Raw genomic sequence first — 17,509 nt, 5'->3', positions numbered from 1 at the left:
TGTTGAAGCAAAGAGTGGCATCTGTAATACAATTTAATAGTATAAACACAAGCACGTTACCTGGTAGAGGTCAGCGCATATGACCTTTGATTTGCTGGCTTTGAGTACCAATCAAGCCTCATTGTCTCAATCTTGATGTACATGTCAACCGCCCACTGTTGGAAAAGGCGCCCCCCAAACAAGATGATGTTAAAAAGCTTTTTCCGGACCTGCAGCTTGAAGGCATAGTACTCCCTCGCGCTAACATATTTCCTTGATTTTGTGGCATTCATCTCATTGTCACCAAAATCCTCATCCGGGTTATCCTCGTAGTCATCTAAAAATTGTTTAACAACATTAAAGTTGGTATAATAGAATCATAAGAATATAAAAACAGGAATCGTGTCCAATACCTGCAGCTAAATCAGTGGCTTGGTCTTCATGCCCTGCGCCATGACCAAGTTCTTCTCTAATCATGTTATCGTCTGAAAGATGGATACCAAATAAGGTTAACTTTGACTGGCCTGGTCGTCCTGTCGGCGGCCATGATCAATTTGGTCTATAATCATGTTATTGTCTGAAAGATGAAATACTAAATAAGGCTAACTTTGATTAATATGTATAAATCAACAATGAACATAAATCTGGTATAATAGAACCATAATAATACAAAAACAGCAATCACGTCCAATACCTGCAGCTAAATCAGTGGCCTGGTCTTCATGTCTTGCGTCATGACCAAGTTTTCACTAATCATGTTATCGTCTGCAAGTGGTTCTCGCTCGAGGGGGGAGGCCTCGCTAGTACGTGCGTGCGATTGGTTTGGGGTTTTTTTTCGCTGGTTAATTTTCGTAGGTTTTTTTTTAGATTTTTTTCGTTCGCTTTTTTTGGGTGCGACGGGAGGATAGCAACTGGACTGCGTGGGGGATCGGTACAAGGTTTTTTTGGTTCGTGACGACTCAGTGTGAGGTGTAAGGAGGTACCAAAAAAACCATGAGAAGTGGGAGGTGGGAGGGAGGACAAAAATAAACCAGGAGAGGTGGGACGAAAATTAACCGGCGAGACTACCAACTGCTCCATTAAGAGTAGAAGATTCATCTCTACTCCTAATGTCTCAGTTGGTAGTCCGCGTTCCGGGTTTTATTTTCGTCCCACCTAATACGGTCTTTTTTGGTACTTCTTTGGTACTTGCTCCCACCTCCCGCTCAACCGCAAAAAACCAATGAAAACCCCGCGATCGAGTCCCGCAGACGCCCAACCTCCACTGGTTTATTTTCGTCCTCCCTCGACCCGCGAAAAGAAACCAACGAAAAAAGATCGAGGCCCCCTCGCACGAACCGGGAGCGAGGCCTCCTCGCGAAAAAAAATATCTGACGATCCAGGCTGCCCTCGATCGTCTTGCTACGAGGACGAGAACCATGCCCCAGCCGCCATAGTGGAGCCCTACGCCGCCGCCGAGATCGGAGAGGAGCCGCCGCCGCCGAGGTTCGAGAGGAGCTGGCCACCACGACCTCCCTCCCCAGGCGGCCGCCACCACCCCCTCCCCAAGCAGCCATGTACAGCAGGGCGGCGCCCACGCGCCTGGCCTATGTAGGTCTCGGCCTCCCTCCTCCCTTCGTCCAAGGCCAGGAGCTCCCCCTCCCCGACCCGATCTGGTGGAGAGAGGGCCAGGCCTTGCCACTCCGGTGGTCGCTGTGGCCAGATCTGTCCGGGGTAGTCGCCGTAGAGCCTCTATGGCGGCGGAGTAGCAGCAGCCCGACAGAAGGTGGGTGCCAGATCGTCGTCCAGCAGCTCGCCGTCGGAGCTTCTCACTACAGGCGATGGAGGCCGGTGCTACTCGGTCTATCTATGATGTTTGTTTCCTGTGTTTACATGGCAGAGTGATTGCTGCACTGGCTTTTGGCTATGGATGCAAGTTGGGAACTCATTCCGTGATTTGAGGGTGCAGGTAGGGATGATGCTGCGGATGGGATGGGAAGATGTGTGTGTGTGCTAGCTGCTTCACATACGACTCAGAGAAAGAATTGCTTTGCAGGTACGCACTTGCTGCAAACTGATGTATTGAACTTTCAGGGATTTTGATTGGTCGCCCAAATAACCCATTCTCCTTTTGTTGATATTTATGAAGGAGATCATTATTTCTCTTTTAGTTTCAGGTTGCCAACATCACGAATTTCATACTTATGGAGTGGAGCCACCAAACAATTTATGAGGTAAAATCACTATATACATATTGTTTTCCCACCGCTGCTTCAAGCGACACGCATTCGTTGCAAAGAAATCGGCATCACCTGCGTGCTTGCTTGTGTTTGTTTCTAGCCGGCAAGAATCCATCGAGTCTTCCTCTATGTGTGCAACCTTGCCAGTGTGTGAATCAATCAAGGCAAGGGCAAGCAACCAACATTAAGCATGTGCGAGTCTTGCCGGGATCTGATCTATCAACTCGTTCAGCCAGCTTTGCACCATGTGCACGTCGTCCATGCTAGAAAAGCACTTGGCAAGTGGACGGCTCCATTGGCCATGCGTCAACAATTCAAATCATTATCTATACTCGATAGACACATACTTTTTTATGCAATTCTGAATTTATGGAAGCAGAAGAACTGATTATGTGAATTAAATATCTAATCTCATGTGTAGGTGCTACTAACTGTTGTGATTATTTATGCGCATATAACTTGCAGGTAGATAACTCTATAGTATGAAGACTTAAAAATACGAGTGCATGTCATTGGTGTTTTGAATCCATCTTCCATCACTTCTAATACTTTTGTATTACATAATACTATTTTTTCAGCATTTGATTGACATATCGATGGTATTTGTAATAAATTTCTTTCTTTAAATTCTTTACCAGGAAATATGTTGAAGCACCGAATGTATTCCATTTGCAGTTAGTATTGTCCCCAGTTCTGCTTGATTTGATTTTTATTTCCCATCAGTTTTGTGTTTTTGTCAGAGAATGGTTTCTCTTTACCTGTGGTAGTCCCTGTACTCAGGTAAATCCTTTTGCATCATTTCACTATTGGTTTTGTTGTAATTGTATTAGATTTCCGCCATGGACGCCGCCTCGCTCATGGGCTCCTCCTCCGCCGACGCGCGCACCGACGGGGAGCACCGGATGGGCATCACCATCATGGGCGTCTGCTACGACGGCGGCGTCCTCGCCGCTGACACTCAGGACCAGCACCGGTACCCCCCCCCTCGCGGATCCAACAACAGCGGCTAGGTCGGGGTCGGAGATGGCGCATCGGCCATCCGATTCCGCCGGTCGTAGATCAAACAGAGGGCATGATAAAGTCCAGCAGAAGTGGTGGCCGGGATTTTTACTGTTAATTCGATCTGCAAAACAGTGATCAATATAGTATATGTGCAGTAAAATAGACATGTTGCTGATAGTGTTGTAGTAGTGTGTGATTTGGTTGCATAGTTTTCTAATGTAAACAAGTGAAAAACTCTTTGATTTTCTGATTTCTTTATGCTTGCAGAGAGGTTCCACGACTTCAGTTTGGCTATCATCAAAATTGGAGGAGAGCCCGATGCATTGGAGAGCATCATCCGCGAGTTCCATAGGATCGAATTGAGGAGGCATTATAACCTGGCATCATTTGGATGACTTTGTCAGTAGGTAGAAATTAGAATTTGAGCAATCTGAGACCCTGAGTTCTGCATAAAGAATTCCGAAAGTGAAACACCTTGTTTGTCCTACAGGAAGAATGGCTAACATGCCTGTTAAAGCTAGATAAACGCGTATTGAAGGAACTGGGGTATGTCCGCCATGTTGAACACCCTCACAATGACGGGTAATTTCTTGTTACATTCACCATGGAATGGTTTTGTGATTCTGTTCCTTGTACATAATTCAATTAAATTCTATCAAGTATCCAGTTACTTGCCATTCTTTGGTGAGATTTGTTGATGATTTTTCTGAAGTATTTTTGTGCTATTCTCATGTTTGTCAAACATCAATTTAGACATCTTGACAATACTTCCAACACTTTTTTAGCAATTGATACTGCCCACACTTTTCCTGGTCTTTTCGTCCCACAGTAGAATAATCCTATGTTGCCATGAAAAACAATTTCATGTGCTGAAGGCAGCGGATCAAATCAGCACTACTCCATACTGCATTGTTCTTGTCCCATTTCGAGTATCTTCATTAAATCATTTTCATCGGTACTAAGTAGCACTGACCTTTATGTGTTAATTTTTTTTACCAACTTGCGAAGAATGCATTTTTTCCTTTTCTTTATGTACACAAATGAGGCAATGCAGTTGGCATTGACATCTGCTACTCGCCGGCCTCTCTTGGAGCGCAGGTCGCCATCGCCATCCGCCGCTTCGGCGCTCGGCTCCTGCCCCATGGACGCATTCGCCACACCACTACTAGGGAAAAGCCTAACAGTAACGCGGGTAATAGGGCTATCAGTACAGCTAACGTGTACCAGTAGCGTGTACCCACAAGCGCTACTGGCATACATACTTAGCAGTAGCGCTGGTTGGGGAAGGTGCTACTGGTGGGACTAATGGTATGGTGCTAGCTTTATGAAATAAACGCTCAGCGTTCGCAATTCTTCATACTTAACTTGTTCATTGCATTTCAAACTTCTAGATTAGATGCCTGATATTTTTTTCTTAAAGAATGTAAAATGGGAGTGCGTGTAAAAGGACTTCCCATTTTATTGCATTCAAGAAATGACCAAGTTACTGAATTTGATTTGTAGGTACCATACAATGTTAGCGAGGACAGTGATTGGGGGATTGATATTTTCGAAGTAAAGAGGTGCTTGGAGGAGGCACGCGTCGCAGGTTTGACTGTTTGGGCTATGGTGATCATAAACCCCGGATAACCGACGGAACAGGTATGCAAACAGATATTTGCAATAACATCAAAAAATCTAAAAGGTTCGCTAAAATTGTGCTGAAACTCAATATCCGCAAGCTTTGCTGTAGGTACTTTCTGTGACCAACCAGGAGGAGATAGTAGAATTTTGTCGAAAAGAAGGTTTGGTTATGCTTGCCGATGAAGTTTGCACTTGGTGAACTGCGGTAGTTTTGTGACGCGGACGCGTGTGTAGACATCCTACATTTGTATAAATGCGTTTACAGGTATACCAAGACAAGCTCTATATGGAGGACATGAAGTTCAATTCTTTCAGGAAAGTTGCCAGATCACTTGGGTATGATGAGAATGGTATATCCATAGTGTCATTTCATTGGGGGGTAAATCTTTCTTCATTAGAAACACAGTTCATAGCCTCTGGAAAATAAGCCTTAGATTAGAGATCCATGGTAATTTTTTCATCATCTGAACTTGGCAGGGTACTCTGGAGTATGTGGCAGAAGGGGAAGCTACATGTTGATATGTAAAATTCCCTTCACGACTCGTTTAGGAATAACAGAGTTTTGGAGATGATGTGATGGGTGAGATTCGCAAGGTGGCTTCTGTGACTCTTTGCCCCAACATAAATGGTGACTTGCGATGGATCCACCGAAGGTTCGTTCATCATGCCTTTCTTGTGTCTACTACTATAATTTATTGTAATTAGTACATATTATCCTGATAATCATTGTGCAAGAAAACTGAGAGCTCAGTTTACAACACTGATGGAGTCAGTCCATCGAATATTTGAGGATTCAAATTCAGAGAGAATATTCCATCGAATGTTCAAAGAATTCAGAAAGTACAGTAAGCAGAGCTCAGATAGTAGTGATACAGATTAACTTATATCAACGGGTGCTTACACTAAATCTGGCCAAATACTGTAGTAAGTAGCCTCCTTGTGTTGTCGGTTATTACATGCTATAAAAGACTTCAGCTCCTGCACTGAACCAAATTAATGGGGTGATAATACAGATTAACACTACAAAAGCCTCCCCCCCTCTCAGTCAGGCCTCTATACCCTACCACCTACTCATCTCCCTGAAACCTCTTGGGGTAGAGAGGCAAAAAAAGAAAAAACAAGAAAAGAAGACAATTAAACATTCCTGGATACAGGCAACACTGTATTCGCAAGCCCGTTGGCTACTTTCTGGGGTCGTGGAGGCTTCTTGTAATTTGCTATACTAAAATGGGGGCAAATATACTCCAACCCATGTGTATTCGCGTAATCCTGCAACGAAAAGACCGATCGGTAGATTTGTTATCATGGAGAGGGGGTTAGGGTCGTAGAATACAAGACTTTGGTGGTTACTGACAGTTCTAACATGAATTTGATTGACCTGGGAGTTGTGGCATGCAAATGTTTTATGGTTGATGGTTCTGTACCATCAGTAATATTATATAAACATAGTCTCTGCTTTCATCTTCTTTGATGATATATTTTCTGGTCAAAATTTAAATGCATTATGCACCTGTTCTTTTTATTGTAGTTCCATTTTTTGTCAAATTTATAAATTCTCTATGAATAGGAATATAGAGGCATGTTCTTAATCTATTTTGGTTTTTTTGTTCACCCCGAAATGCAGTATAGATCTGCGATTGACATTTTTATTGGACCACTGGGTGAGCATTTGCAACAAAGAGCCAGGGAGTAAGCTGGGAGCGGACAAACATAATGCCCTGAACATGAGTTTGTCCTTGCATAATTATCCATGTCTGATGGTACTACACCGCTTTAGTTTGTCCTTGTATTATCTCTTATTGATAAAAAATGTCCAGAACAAAGAAATGATGAATTGTAGTATAGCCATTTTTGTAGTTGAAAATTATGTCTAAAATTGATCATCACATAGTATGCTGGCAACTTGCAGGGTCGATGAGACATTGATTGCCATATTGCTTTTCCATCTTATTCACATCTTATGAATATATCTTTAACAATATAATTTAATATTTGTGTTTTCACAGGTAGGAAGAGACAGGATTAGATCGCTCACCAGTGATGAAGACGTGGTAGTACCGTAGTAGGGTGTGGTAGATGAACATGTCTTTATTTTCGGAATCGCTTAATATTATATGATATTGTACTGACAAGTAGGAGGTGATTGCTGATGGGTGATTCTAGATTCTTGAGTGAATACTAGCTACCATGTTATCCTAAGTGCTGTCAACTATTCAATTACAAATAAAAACTCAAAAACTTGCTTAGTCTACCACAAATTGGGATTTTTTTGCCTCAAATTTAGTCTGATACATTTTCCTTAACGTGACACTCTTTTTAGAGTTAACCCAACATTTTTCTGTTCCATCGTAATCAACTAACTTTGATATGCATGGGTTCAATGCTAAACAAAGGAGGCACACTTCTCTAGCCTCGAGGTGGTATCACTAATATGTGCCATGAACTATACGCAATTCAGGTTATGTGACCAGACACTATATTTTATCCCCATCATTATCAGTAAGCAATGCATAATTTTTCTTTGCTCATCGTCCTACTAACAATAACTTGTTCTGCCTAAGTGGTTATCCCTTATAGCATCACCTGCACCTACCAGCCTGAATGAACTTTGGCGACAATGCAAACTTGCTGTTATTGCAGATGAAAAAAATATTGTAATGTATGCAAATGCAAGTGTGATTTTTCCTTTTAGAAACCCTTTTTCTGTTTTCATTTTATTCCTGTCTGAAATATAATATATAAATAAAGAGGTTTATTATTCTTCCGTCATCTTCAGCTCATGTATATTTTATGTGTTTCTTACTTTCTTTTAACATTTCTCAATATAGTTCTTCTCAACAAATTTTCATATAGCAGAGCTTGGTCCAGCACTCGGACTCTCGGACTCACTGGATGCAAATGGAGTGGAGCCTCCTCTGCCATCTCAGCATCAGCCGCAGGACGGCACTACAACCAACTAGCACCATGGATGGGTCAAGGTTGCTTGTGATGAGATCATCAATCTCGAAGAAGGACAGGTTGATGATATGGACCTCTTGGACGACTATGTCGTCGTTGTTGTAAAACATGGTGATGGTGTTTCAGTTGAAATAGGCAAGGGCAGTCAGCCCGAGGCGGCCCTTATTCAGGCTTCAAGATCGAGCTGCACCTTTATCGATGGAAGTCATATCCATTATTCCTCCTTATTCTATCTTATATCTTTAACTGTATTGACATAAAAACAGTGTCAGGATTATAGACATGTATCGTTGTTATTACCAATCAGATCAGTGGTACAAGTCTTTTTTCCTTGATGTTTGAGTGTTTAGCCACAAGAGGCGTTAGAAGAGCCCGAACAGAACCTACCGAGCCTGGTCGTGGTTAATGAGGATTTGCCGGATAAATAGCCTGGTCGTGGGAGGCGAAGGGGCACTTCTCGGTCAGATCTGCATACGCGGCTGGCTTTTGCGGAAGGGAGGTCATACCTACGGCGGATCTAAAATGGAAGTCGCGTGCCCCTTTGCAGTGCAAATTCTTTACATGGCTGGCAATGAAGGAGCGATGCTAGACTTCGGATCGCCTTGCGCAAAGGGGTCTACCTCATTAGGATGCATGCCGTTCTGTGATCAAGAGGACGAAACGATCAATCATATACTGCTATCGTGTGTCTTTGCTCGGACTGCTTGGGCGGCCATCTATGGCTCGCTGGATAAACCAGAATGGACCCCCTCCCCTCATGATGTGCTGGCCGAGTGGGCCATTGACAAGAAGGGAGTGAACAACTTGAGCACGAAGGATCTACGCACCATATTCGCGCTTGTTTGGTGAGAGTTGTGGAAGCACAGGAATGCTATTGTATTTGATGGAGCACGGCCGTCTATAGATCAGCTGTTACAAAGAGTGAGAGATGAGGGTGTGGTCTGGTCGTCTGCGGGACTTCTAAAAAGGAATGTAACTTCCTTCTTTACTAGGGTAGAGAGGTGGGTGAGTGGTGAGGATTAGCATGTAATATAAACCCTGTAACCAATGGTGGAGGCACTCTTTGCCTTTCTTCTTTAATATATGATATGCACACTCGTGCATATTCGAGAAAAAAAAGAACCTACCGAGCCTTCTGTCCGTGTAGTCTGCAACTTGACAAGGTTAAACATGAGATTCTTTTTATACTGAATAATATCTATGCCAACATCTTACATTTAATCCAATTAGCCTTACCTTTTAATTTCCAATATTCTAGGGAAAGCAAACGGAAGCTCATGGAACTGACGCAACCATGATCACACGCTTCGACGGTACTGTTCCTTATAAGCATGCCTTTTGCTGATATGATAGTTTTGCGTTGACTTCGTAAACTTTTATTGTATGCCAGCAGTTCTCTGACTATGCTTTAAATGAGAGTAGTTTACATCGCTAGAATATGGGCATCAGAGATTAAGAAGAAAATGGGCATGAAAGAATTTTTTATAGTTGGTTCATTTGTTATATACATCTTTCATGTTCACTCTGTAGAGCTCCCTTGGGTAGTTACTTCGTTTGTGCTGCACAAAATACACGCTCTCCATCCATCAAGGAAGCAGGTCGTAAATCAGCATGGTCAAGTTGTAGTGACATGATAAAGGCAATAAACTTTCACACATTTTCTGTTCCATTCACAATTATTTGAAGGGGCTGCTTATCAGTTATTAATCTTGAAGCTTGCACAGTCACTAATATGACCATGCTATTTTAGAGTGATAACCTTGCTTCCGAAGAAACTTCAAGGTTGCAAGATAGTGAAAGCTTTTTTTTTGTGCAGTGGCAAGGTGAAATTTTATGGAAGAGACCAAGAGGAGTTGCTTCATGTGCTTAATCACCGATGTGTACAAATGCATAAACAGTGATGAATACTTTCTTATGAATTTTAATTTTCCCCTCCAGTCACAACATCATTGATTCCTTGTATTAATATACACCTAAACTGATGGTTTTATCTAATTCTAAGAAAGGTACATTGCAAGGTATATTTAGACATTAGAATATATATATGTATGCCCTTGTTGCAATGCACGGACAATGTAATAATCTTTATTCCTTTGCATTGTTTGTCTGGTTTGTATTCGTGTTCCGATCACGATCCATTGATTACACGTTTTATGTTTTTATTTGTAGTATTGCCATAAGATAAACATAATGCTTTGCTAGATGTCTTATGCGGGCTAGAGAGATTCAATTAACACGGAGAAATTCAAAGTGTGGTTCGGGAGGGGATGGAATGAGATTGTGATCCAGATGCACCTGTGGTACATGTGGTGAGCTTCAATTTGTACTAGAGTTAGTTTCAAGTTTTATCCTTGTTGCAGTAAAAAATTAAGGCTGGATTAACCACCATGTACATCTTTAATTACTTTTAAATAAGAAATATAATCAAAATATTCTTTTGAATTGATAAAATTTATATAATTTGTAGAAGTACATGAAGGTGGAACAGGAGGAAGGGTGGGAGAAGATTAGATATCGTTTCATTTTCTTGCAAGGAGAGGATGGTTACGAAGAAATGACAAGAAATGGAGAGAGAATCAGTTTTATTACTGTATGGATGGAAACCACATGCCAGCTTGTCCAACATATTTCTACGTTGAGTCAATTATTCGATCGCTATGTTTTTTTATTCCATGGCAATGCATGGTCATTCAACTATTCAAATTTACAGGTTGTTCATCCACTTTTTTCAAGCTATTTACATATTTGTCACTTGTCAGCAAGTTTGCATATGATGCTAGGAAGTGAACATAAGGACACATAAACGTTGCATTTTGAATATGAAATAAACTCAACATCCAAATAACAAATTCGTTGCTGTGTCCATCAGTGAGCAGGAAATGTAAGCATCCTTCTAAATAAGATACTACCTATCTTGAAGCTGGAAATGCAAGAATTCTTCTAAATAAGATATTAGTTATCTTCATGATGGAAATGCAAGCATCCAAAATTTACAACAATATTTCTAAAAACTGGAAACAAGCTTGCAATCTTGATATAAGAATGAAACATAAGCAACATCACAGAGTTTGCTATTTCTTTTGAAACATAATTACCAACAAGTGATATACAGGTGAACTTACAGTTTATTCAAATTGGAATGCGGCTCACTCTACTAAAAAGGACGATGTCACTCACTCCGACTAAAAACGATCTTCTACTCGCATTTAGCATCTGGCCAATGAATATATATTGTATATGAGTTTTCTATTTTTTATTTTAATATTATTTATATGTCTACTTTTGTAGATCAAAGATCAAAACTGATGGCTTTTTATTGACAAAGCTTTATGGTGAACCAGACTGAAAAATCATCGGGTTTTAAACAATCAGAAGAGATGCATACAAATAATTGTTCTTTATATATTTGTTGTGCATGATAATACAAAAGGTATGTTTCTATACATATTTATTTTTACAGAGTATGAAAGAGATGGAGATGGATTATGTCAACGTTCAAAAAGAATCCATCGACAAGGGTGTTGAGGCGATGTCATTGGAAGGGCCCAAAAAATTCATTAAGATTTATACAACAAAAGGCCCGTGGCAACGCACGGGCATTGTACTAGTTAAAATAAGCAAACAATACACGAAAAACAAAATCTGTCAAAACAGAACAGTCTGTAGCAATCTGATTCGTACGCATACTTCTGTAACTTCAAAAATTCTAAAATAAATTGGTGGCCATGATGAATTTGTCTATTGATCATCTGCAAAAAGAATCAACCTAAAAGCACTCTCCAGTAAAAATGGCAGCTAATCTCGTGAGCACAAAAGTTTCTGTTCTTTACAGCAAGATCGCAAAGACTTCACCCAAGTCTTCCCAAAGGTTCTACTTGGCACAAACACTAATTAAAACATAAAACCACATCTAAACAGAGGCTGGATGAATCATTTATTACTAAACAGGAACAAAAATAAAATTGGGTTGCCTCCCAACAAGCGCTATCGTTTAACGCACCTAGCTAGGCATTGATAATTTTAATGATGCTCACATGAAAGATAGTAATTGAAATACAAAGAGAGCATCATAAAACATGTGAAAATCACATCTAAGTCTAACATACTTCCTATGCATAGGCATTTTGTAGGAAAACAAAATAGCAAGACAAGCAAGATCTAGCATATGCAAGGAAGAAGAAAGAAACAATAGCAATCTCAACATAACGAGAGGAAATTTAGTAACATGAAAATTTCTACAACCATATTTTCCTCTCTCATAATAATTACATGTAGGATCATAATCAAATTCAACAATATAGCTATCACATAAAATTTTCTCTTCATGACCCACATGCATGCAAAGTTGATACTCTTCAAAAATAGTGGGATTATCATAAAATAAAGTCATGACCTCTCCGAATCCACTTTTGTCAAAAACTTTATAAGATTGAACATTATCCAAATATGTGGGATCTAAAGTTGACACTCTTCCAAAACCACTTTCAGTATTATTGCAAACATTATTATCGATCTCATATTCATCATGGGGCTTAAATAAATTTTCAAGATTGTAAGAAGAATCACCCCAATCATGATCATTGCCACAAGTAGTGGACATAGCAAAACTAGCATCCCCAAGCTTAGGGTTTTGCATATTATTAGCACAATTGACATTAACAGAATTTATAATAATATCATTGCAATCATGCTTTTCATTCAAGGAGCTATCGTGAATCACTTCATAAATTTCTTCTTTCAACACTTCATCACAATTTTCAGATTCATGAATTTCAAGCAAAATCTCATAAAGATAATCTAGTGCACTCAACTCACTAGCAATTGGTTCTTCATAATTGGATCTTTTAAAAAGATTAGCAAGGGGATGAGATCCATAACAATAGATTTTTAGCAAGCGAAGATGCAAGCAAATAGCAGGCACATGGCAACACAAGCAAACATAAGATCAGACGGAAGAAGGGCGAAGAAAAGGGAAAATCTTTGTGAAGTGAGGGAGAGGAAAATGAGAGGCGAATGGCAAATAATGTAATGCGAGGGAGAAGAGTTTATGATGGGTACTTGGTATGTCTTGACTTGGCGTAGATCTCCCCGGCAACGGCGCCAGAAATCCTTCTTGCTACCTCTTGAGCATGCGTTGGTTTTCCCTCGAAGAGGAAAGGGTGATGCAACAAAGTAGCATAAGTATTTCTCTCAGTTTTTGAGAACCAAGGTATCAATCCAGTAGGAGATAACACGCAAGTCACCTAGTACCTGCACAAACAATCAAGAACCTTGCAACCAACGCGATAAAGGGGTTGTCAATCCCTTCACGGTCACTCGCAAAAGTGAGATCTAATAAAGATAATAAGATAAATATTTTTGGTATTTTTGTTGTATAGATTGGAAAGTAAAGATTGCAAAATAAAATAAATAGGAAACTAGAATTGTAGATCGGAAACTTATATGATGTAAAATAGAAGATTATATGATGGAAAATAGACCCGGGGGCTATAGGTTTCACTAGTGGCCTCTTTCAAGATAGCATATATTACGGTGGGTGAACAAATTACTGTCGAGCAAATGATAGAAGAGCGCATAGTTATGAGAATATCTAGGCAATGATCATGAATATAGGCATCACGTCCGTGTCAAGTAGACCAAAATGATTCTGCATCTGTAACATCCCAAATTTTTAATTTGGTATGTTATACGTAGATCATCATTGCATATCATGTTTTATTGCATTTTGACAAATCCTCGATAAATCCTAAGCAACTCAAGGACCCTCGGAGAGAGTTGGGGATTTTCTCGAATTTTCATATTTGATTTTCATCAAATTATAAAACGAGGATTTTGGTTTTAACTATTTTCTCTCCGGAAAAATATTTCATTTTAAAAATAAACGAGAGGAGAAAATATGACTTCTCCAAAACAATTGAAATATTGGAGGAAAATGTTAAAATCATTTATTGGAATTTATTTGGATTTTATTTGCAATTTTTATTGCATTAAAAATATTGCATGTTTTCAAAGTATCTGTTTTGATTTTAAAAAATGTTCACCCTATTCTAGATTTTCTAACAAGATGGGGAAAATTTATTTTATATTTTTCTGACTTTTATTTATTTTCTATGAATTATTTTCCGCGGAACGTTTAAAAAAAACGCGCGCGCCCGCCGGGCCAAGCCCAGCCGCCGGCCCATCCCGCGCCCCTGTCCTCTCCCCGCACGGCCGCCGCCGCGCCTTGTCCGCCATGGACACGGGAAGCCCCGCCGCCGCACTTGCCCCTTCCCCAAGCCACCTCCGCCCCCCCCTTTATATACCCCCCTCTCTCTCGCCTCTCATCTCGCTCGCCGCCGCCGCCGCACTTGCCCTCGCCGCCGCCGCCGCCGCCGCCGTTCGTCGCCGGAGCCGCCCCCTCGCCGCCCCTCGCGCCCCCCCGAGCCCACACCTCGCCGCCCCTCGCCCGGAGCCCCGCCGGAGCCCCGCCGGAGCACTGCCCCGACGAGGTACTGCCCCGCTGCCCCGTTCGTCGTTGCCGGTTTTTGTTAAAAAAAACCCTTCGTTTAAAAAAAACCCTAGATCGGTTTTTTTTCGGTTTTATTATTTTGCGAGCGTTCCCCGAACCGTTCGTTTCAACGAACGCGTTCGTCGGTTTTTCTCTGTTAACGAACGACCGTTCTTTAACCGTTCGTCCGTTTTTCTTTTTCGTCGGATTTTTCTGTGATTATCTCAGATTCGATTTCTGATCGAATCTTCGTTTCTGTTTAACTTCTCGCTCGTTTATCGGAATCAGGCGATTCAAGTGCCTAGAGTTTCGTCTCGAAATTGTCTTTCCGTTTAACCTACTCAAACAAGTTTTTGCTACAGTAAAATTTGACCTAGATCCAGATTAGTAAACGAAGCTTCTTTTTCGCAGTTTGACTTTCGTTGTTTCTTTCGAGTTGATTTTTTTTTGCAAACCGGAGTTCTTAAGTTGAACTTTCTGGTTGGATCTTTCATTCGAGTTTTACCTGTGCATTAGGTGAGTACTGATTGTATGCTTGTTTGTTTGCGATAGAGTACCCGGAGTGTGCCGCTTGTTACTTCGAATCGCTAGGTTTTGCGGATCATGAACAAGGCAAGTAACACTTTGATCATACCTTCCATACCCAGTTTTTATTGCATTAGATCTGTTTTCCTCAAACACTTGCATGATTAGGATCTAATTAAATTGTGGGTATTGGGAAGTAGTTGAGGTAGAACCTATTACCTGTTTTATTTATCAAACCCTTGGGAGTTACTTCTACGTTGCTATTATATTGCCATGCTATGCTCGTAGACGTGGATTGGGTTTGAGTGAAATTCATGACAGATGTGAGATTGTTAATAATGGTTTACTTAAGGTGGCAACTTAAACTCACATCTGGGTGGATTGAGGTACCTGGGTATTCCAGGATTGCCTGTTTTTCTTTTGGACCGCCACCCAGGTTCAAAGGGATCATGAGATTATTCATGCTAGAAACTTCCGTGTGCAGCCGCAAGCTATTATGGGCTCTAGCATAGTTGACTAAGTTGTGTGAACTCTTACAGTGGTAGACTAGCAGATGTAGGGGAAAGTAGGTGTAACTGTCTACCCATACGTAAGGTGCAAACACTTCTGAAAGACTGTGTCTCGGTCATCCGTTTCTCAAACATCATGTAGTGCGAGAATCAAGCGGAGGCGATCGAGTCTTGTGGGGAAAAGTGCACAAACCTTTGCAGAGTGTACAAACTAATCATGGTTAGCCGTGTCCCCGGTTATGGACAATTTGAGTATCTAGTACTTGGATTATCATGTGAATCTCATCACTATGTTACTTCTAATTAATTTTGTTGGGTTATTGATGACATTTAATTGGGATTGAGATGCTGTCAACCATCTCAATGTTTAACAACCACCATGATAGTTAAATAAAATTTATTCCTTTGAAGTAGGATAAAATTGGCTTTTCGCGAAATTGTAACCATAGAGCTTCCCACCAGCCATATATGCATGTAGTATAGCATTATTATTGTTCATTATTCTCTATGTGTTACATTGCCAGCATATTCTATGTGCTGACCCGTTTTTGGGCTGCAACGTTTCATGTTGCAGACTTTTCAGACGACGAGTAAGGTGCCTTAGGTCGTGGTCTTATACTCAGTGATGCCGCTGGAGTTGATGGACTCACTTATCTTCCAAGTCTTCCGCTGTTATCGTTTTTAGATGGCCTTAAGCCATGTTTATCATACTTAATCTCCTTGGAGATATTCGATGTAATAAGTGTGTGATTGCTACTCTGTTATAAATCCTCCATTTGTACTATGCGTGTCAGCATTACTGATCCAGGGATGACACTGGTGCACAGCAGCACAGACCATTTGAGGTCTGGTCGTTACAAAGTTGGTATCAGAGCACACGCTGACTGTAGGACACGACCACTAAGCTTAAGCCCTAGAAAGCTTCTCTCTTCTCATTTCTGACCCCTCTCCTTTTTCTACTCTTTTAGGAATGGCGGATGCAAGGAGCAAGTTCATGCAACCAGATGAAGACACGCCTTTTGGTCGACACTTGAAGGAAGTCACCAAGTACTTGAACATAGGAATACCAAGCATCACCGGAACCTACAACGCCACATTACCCGAAGAGGAGAGCTGGAAGATTCAAGTTCACATCCCAGGAAGGACGTTTGTGCCAGTTACTGAACCCATAAGATTGGTTTTCGAAGCACCAACCTGGAGTTTAGGGAAGAGCATGGCCGCACACATCGCCATGGGAAGCATTGGAGAAGTCTACCACCAGGAGCTTAAGGATACTATTTACCAAATTTGTGGACGCCGAGACGCGCAATGGGAGATGATCAAAACCAAGAAGGATGGATCAATTGCAGCTTTCATCCAGGAGCAGAACCAACATATTCGTCGCCAGGAGAACCAGATGTGCACGGACAAGGAAGAACTGAAGAAGGCATTAACCAAGATCAAGGAGCTCCAAGAAGAACTCAAGGCTACACGCAAGGATTATTTGGAGGAAATCAACGCACTAGTAGGGAAGAATGACGACCTGGAGAAGAAGACTGGAGTATTCATGGGAAATCCAGTGCCAAAAGTAGAAGCCGACGAATGCACTTGTCCGGATAACTACATCATCATCGACGACACCGACTCGGAACCAAGTGAAGATGACTGGGTTGACGAAGCTAGAGCAGACATCATGGAGTCTTCAACGGATCAGAATTTCTAGTAGACCACCATATCAGTAGTAGTTTTCCCCCATTTAATAGTATAGTTCAAGCACTTTGTAACGCTAGTTAGATCGATTGTTTTGCCTTGTTTGAATTGATTGAGTGATATTGATTGTATTTGTCTCATGAGCATATGGGTAGTGTTTCTCTCTAGACCTCATTCTATTCTTAACTCTCATCTTTTCTAAACCTATCAGATGCCTCCGAGACGCGACACCGGATTTGTTTTTCCGCCAGAGATCACCCAGTTGATTCAGCAACAGAATGCCCTGATGCAAGTGTTAGTGCAGAACCAAGGCAACAACAACAACAACAACAACCCACCGCCGCCACCACCTGTTGATCACTTAGCCCGTTTCTTAAGGCTAAACCCGCCGGTGTTTTCCAGTAGCACCGAGCCGATTGTAGCAGATGATTGGCTCCGCAAAGTTGGAAGGGAGTTGACCACTGCAGGATGCACAGATGCGGAAAGAGTGCGTTTTGCCGCACATCAGCTTGATGGAC

The 17,509-nt window shown here is 41.3% G+C and overlaps 1 protein-coding gene across 25 annotated transcripts; it reads left to right on the top strand.

The window, feature by feature from the left end:
* Window positions 1–1,309: 1,309 nt before the first annotated feature.
* LOC109734731 (uncharacterized) lies at window positions 1,310–7,061 on the top strand. 25 transcript variants are annotated; one of them, XM_073510673.1, is made up of 12 exons: window positions 1,375–1,805; window positions 1,928–2,014; window positions 2,136–2,192; window positions 2,837–2,872; window positions 3,029–3,171; window positions 3,468–3,607; window positions 3,691–3,782; window positions 4,704–4,841; window positions 4,933–4,984; window positions 5,089–5,202; window positions 5,301–5,476; window positions 6,448–6,732. In XM_073510673.1, the coding sequence occupies exons 2-6, from the start codon at window positions 1,959–1,961 to the stop codon at window positions 3,593–3,595; spliced, it is 420 nt and encodes a 139-aa protein (XP_073366774.1). In that variant the 5' UTR covers window positions 1,375–1,805; window positions 1,928–1,958; the 3' UTR covers window positions 3,596–3,607; window positions 3,691–3,782; window positions 4,704–4,841; window positions 4,933–4,984; window positions 5,089–5,202; window positions 5,301–5,476; window positions 6,448–6,732. The 25 variants fall into 25 exon arrangements, with proteins under 25 accessions (XP_073366778.1, XP_073366774.1, XP_073366762.1 ...); XM_073510661.1 differs by having other exon boundaries at window positions 2,130–2,192; XM_073510676.1 differs by having other exon boundaries at window positions 1,380–1,744.
* The last annotated feature ends 10,448 nt before the right edge of the window (window positions 7,062–17,509 follow it).

This window comes from Aegilops tauschii, chromosome 3, assembly GCF_002575655.3.
Source record: "Aegilops tauschii subsp. strangulata cultivar AL8/78 chromosome 3, Aet v6.0, whole genome shotgun sequence".
NCBI classification, from domain to species: domain Eukaryota; kingdom Viridiplantae; phylum Streptophyta; class Magnoliopsida; order Poales; family Poaceae; genus Aegilops; species Aegilops tauschii.
Note: the sequence above shows the minus strand (reverse complement) of the source record. Positions and strands in the feature narration are given on the sequence as shown.

Bases quoted from the DNA above. Each gene is read 5' to 3' on its own strand.
- LOC109734731 (XM_073510671.1), top strand. From the start codon at position 1,959: ATGTGTGTGTGTGCTAGCTGCTTCACATACGACTCAGAGAAAGAATTG. The intron at 2,015-2,129 runs GTACGCACTTGC...TTTCTCTTTTAG, and splicing joins GAGAAAGAATTGCTTTGCAG to TTTCAGGTTGCCAACATCAC. The intron at 2,193-2,836 runs GTAAAATCACTA...ATTCTTTACCAG, and splicing joins GCCACCAAACAATTTATGAG to GAAATATGTTGAAGCACCGA.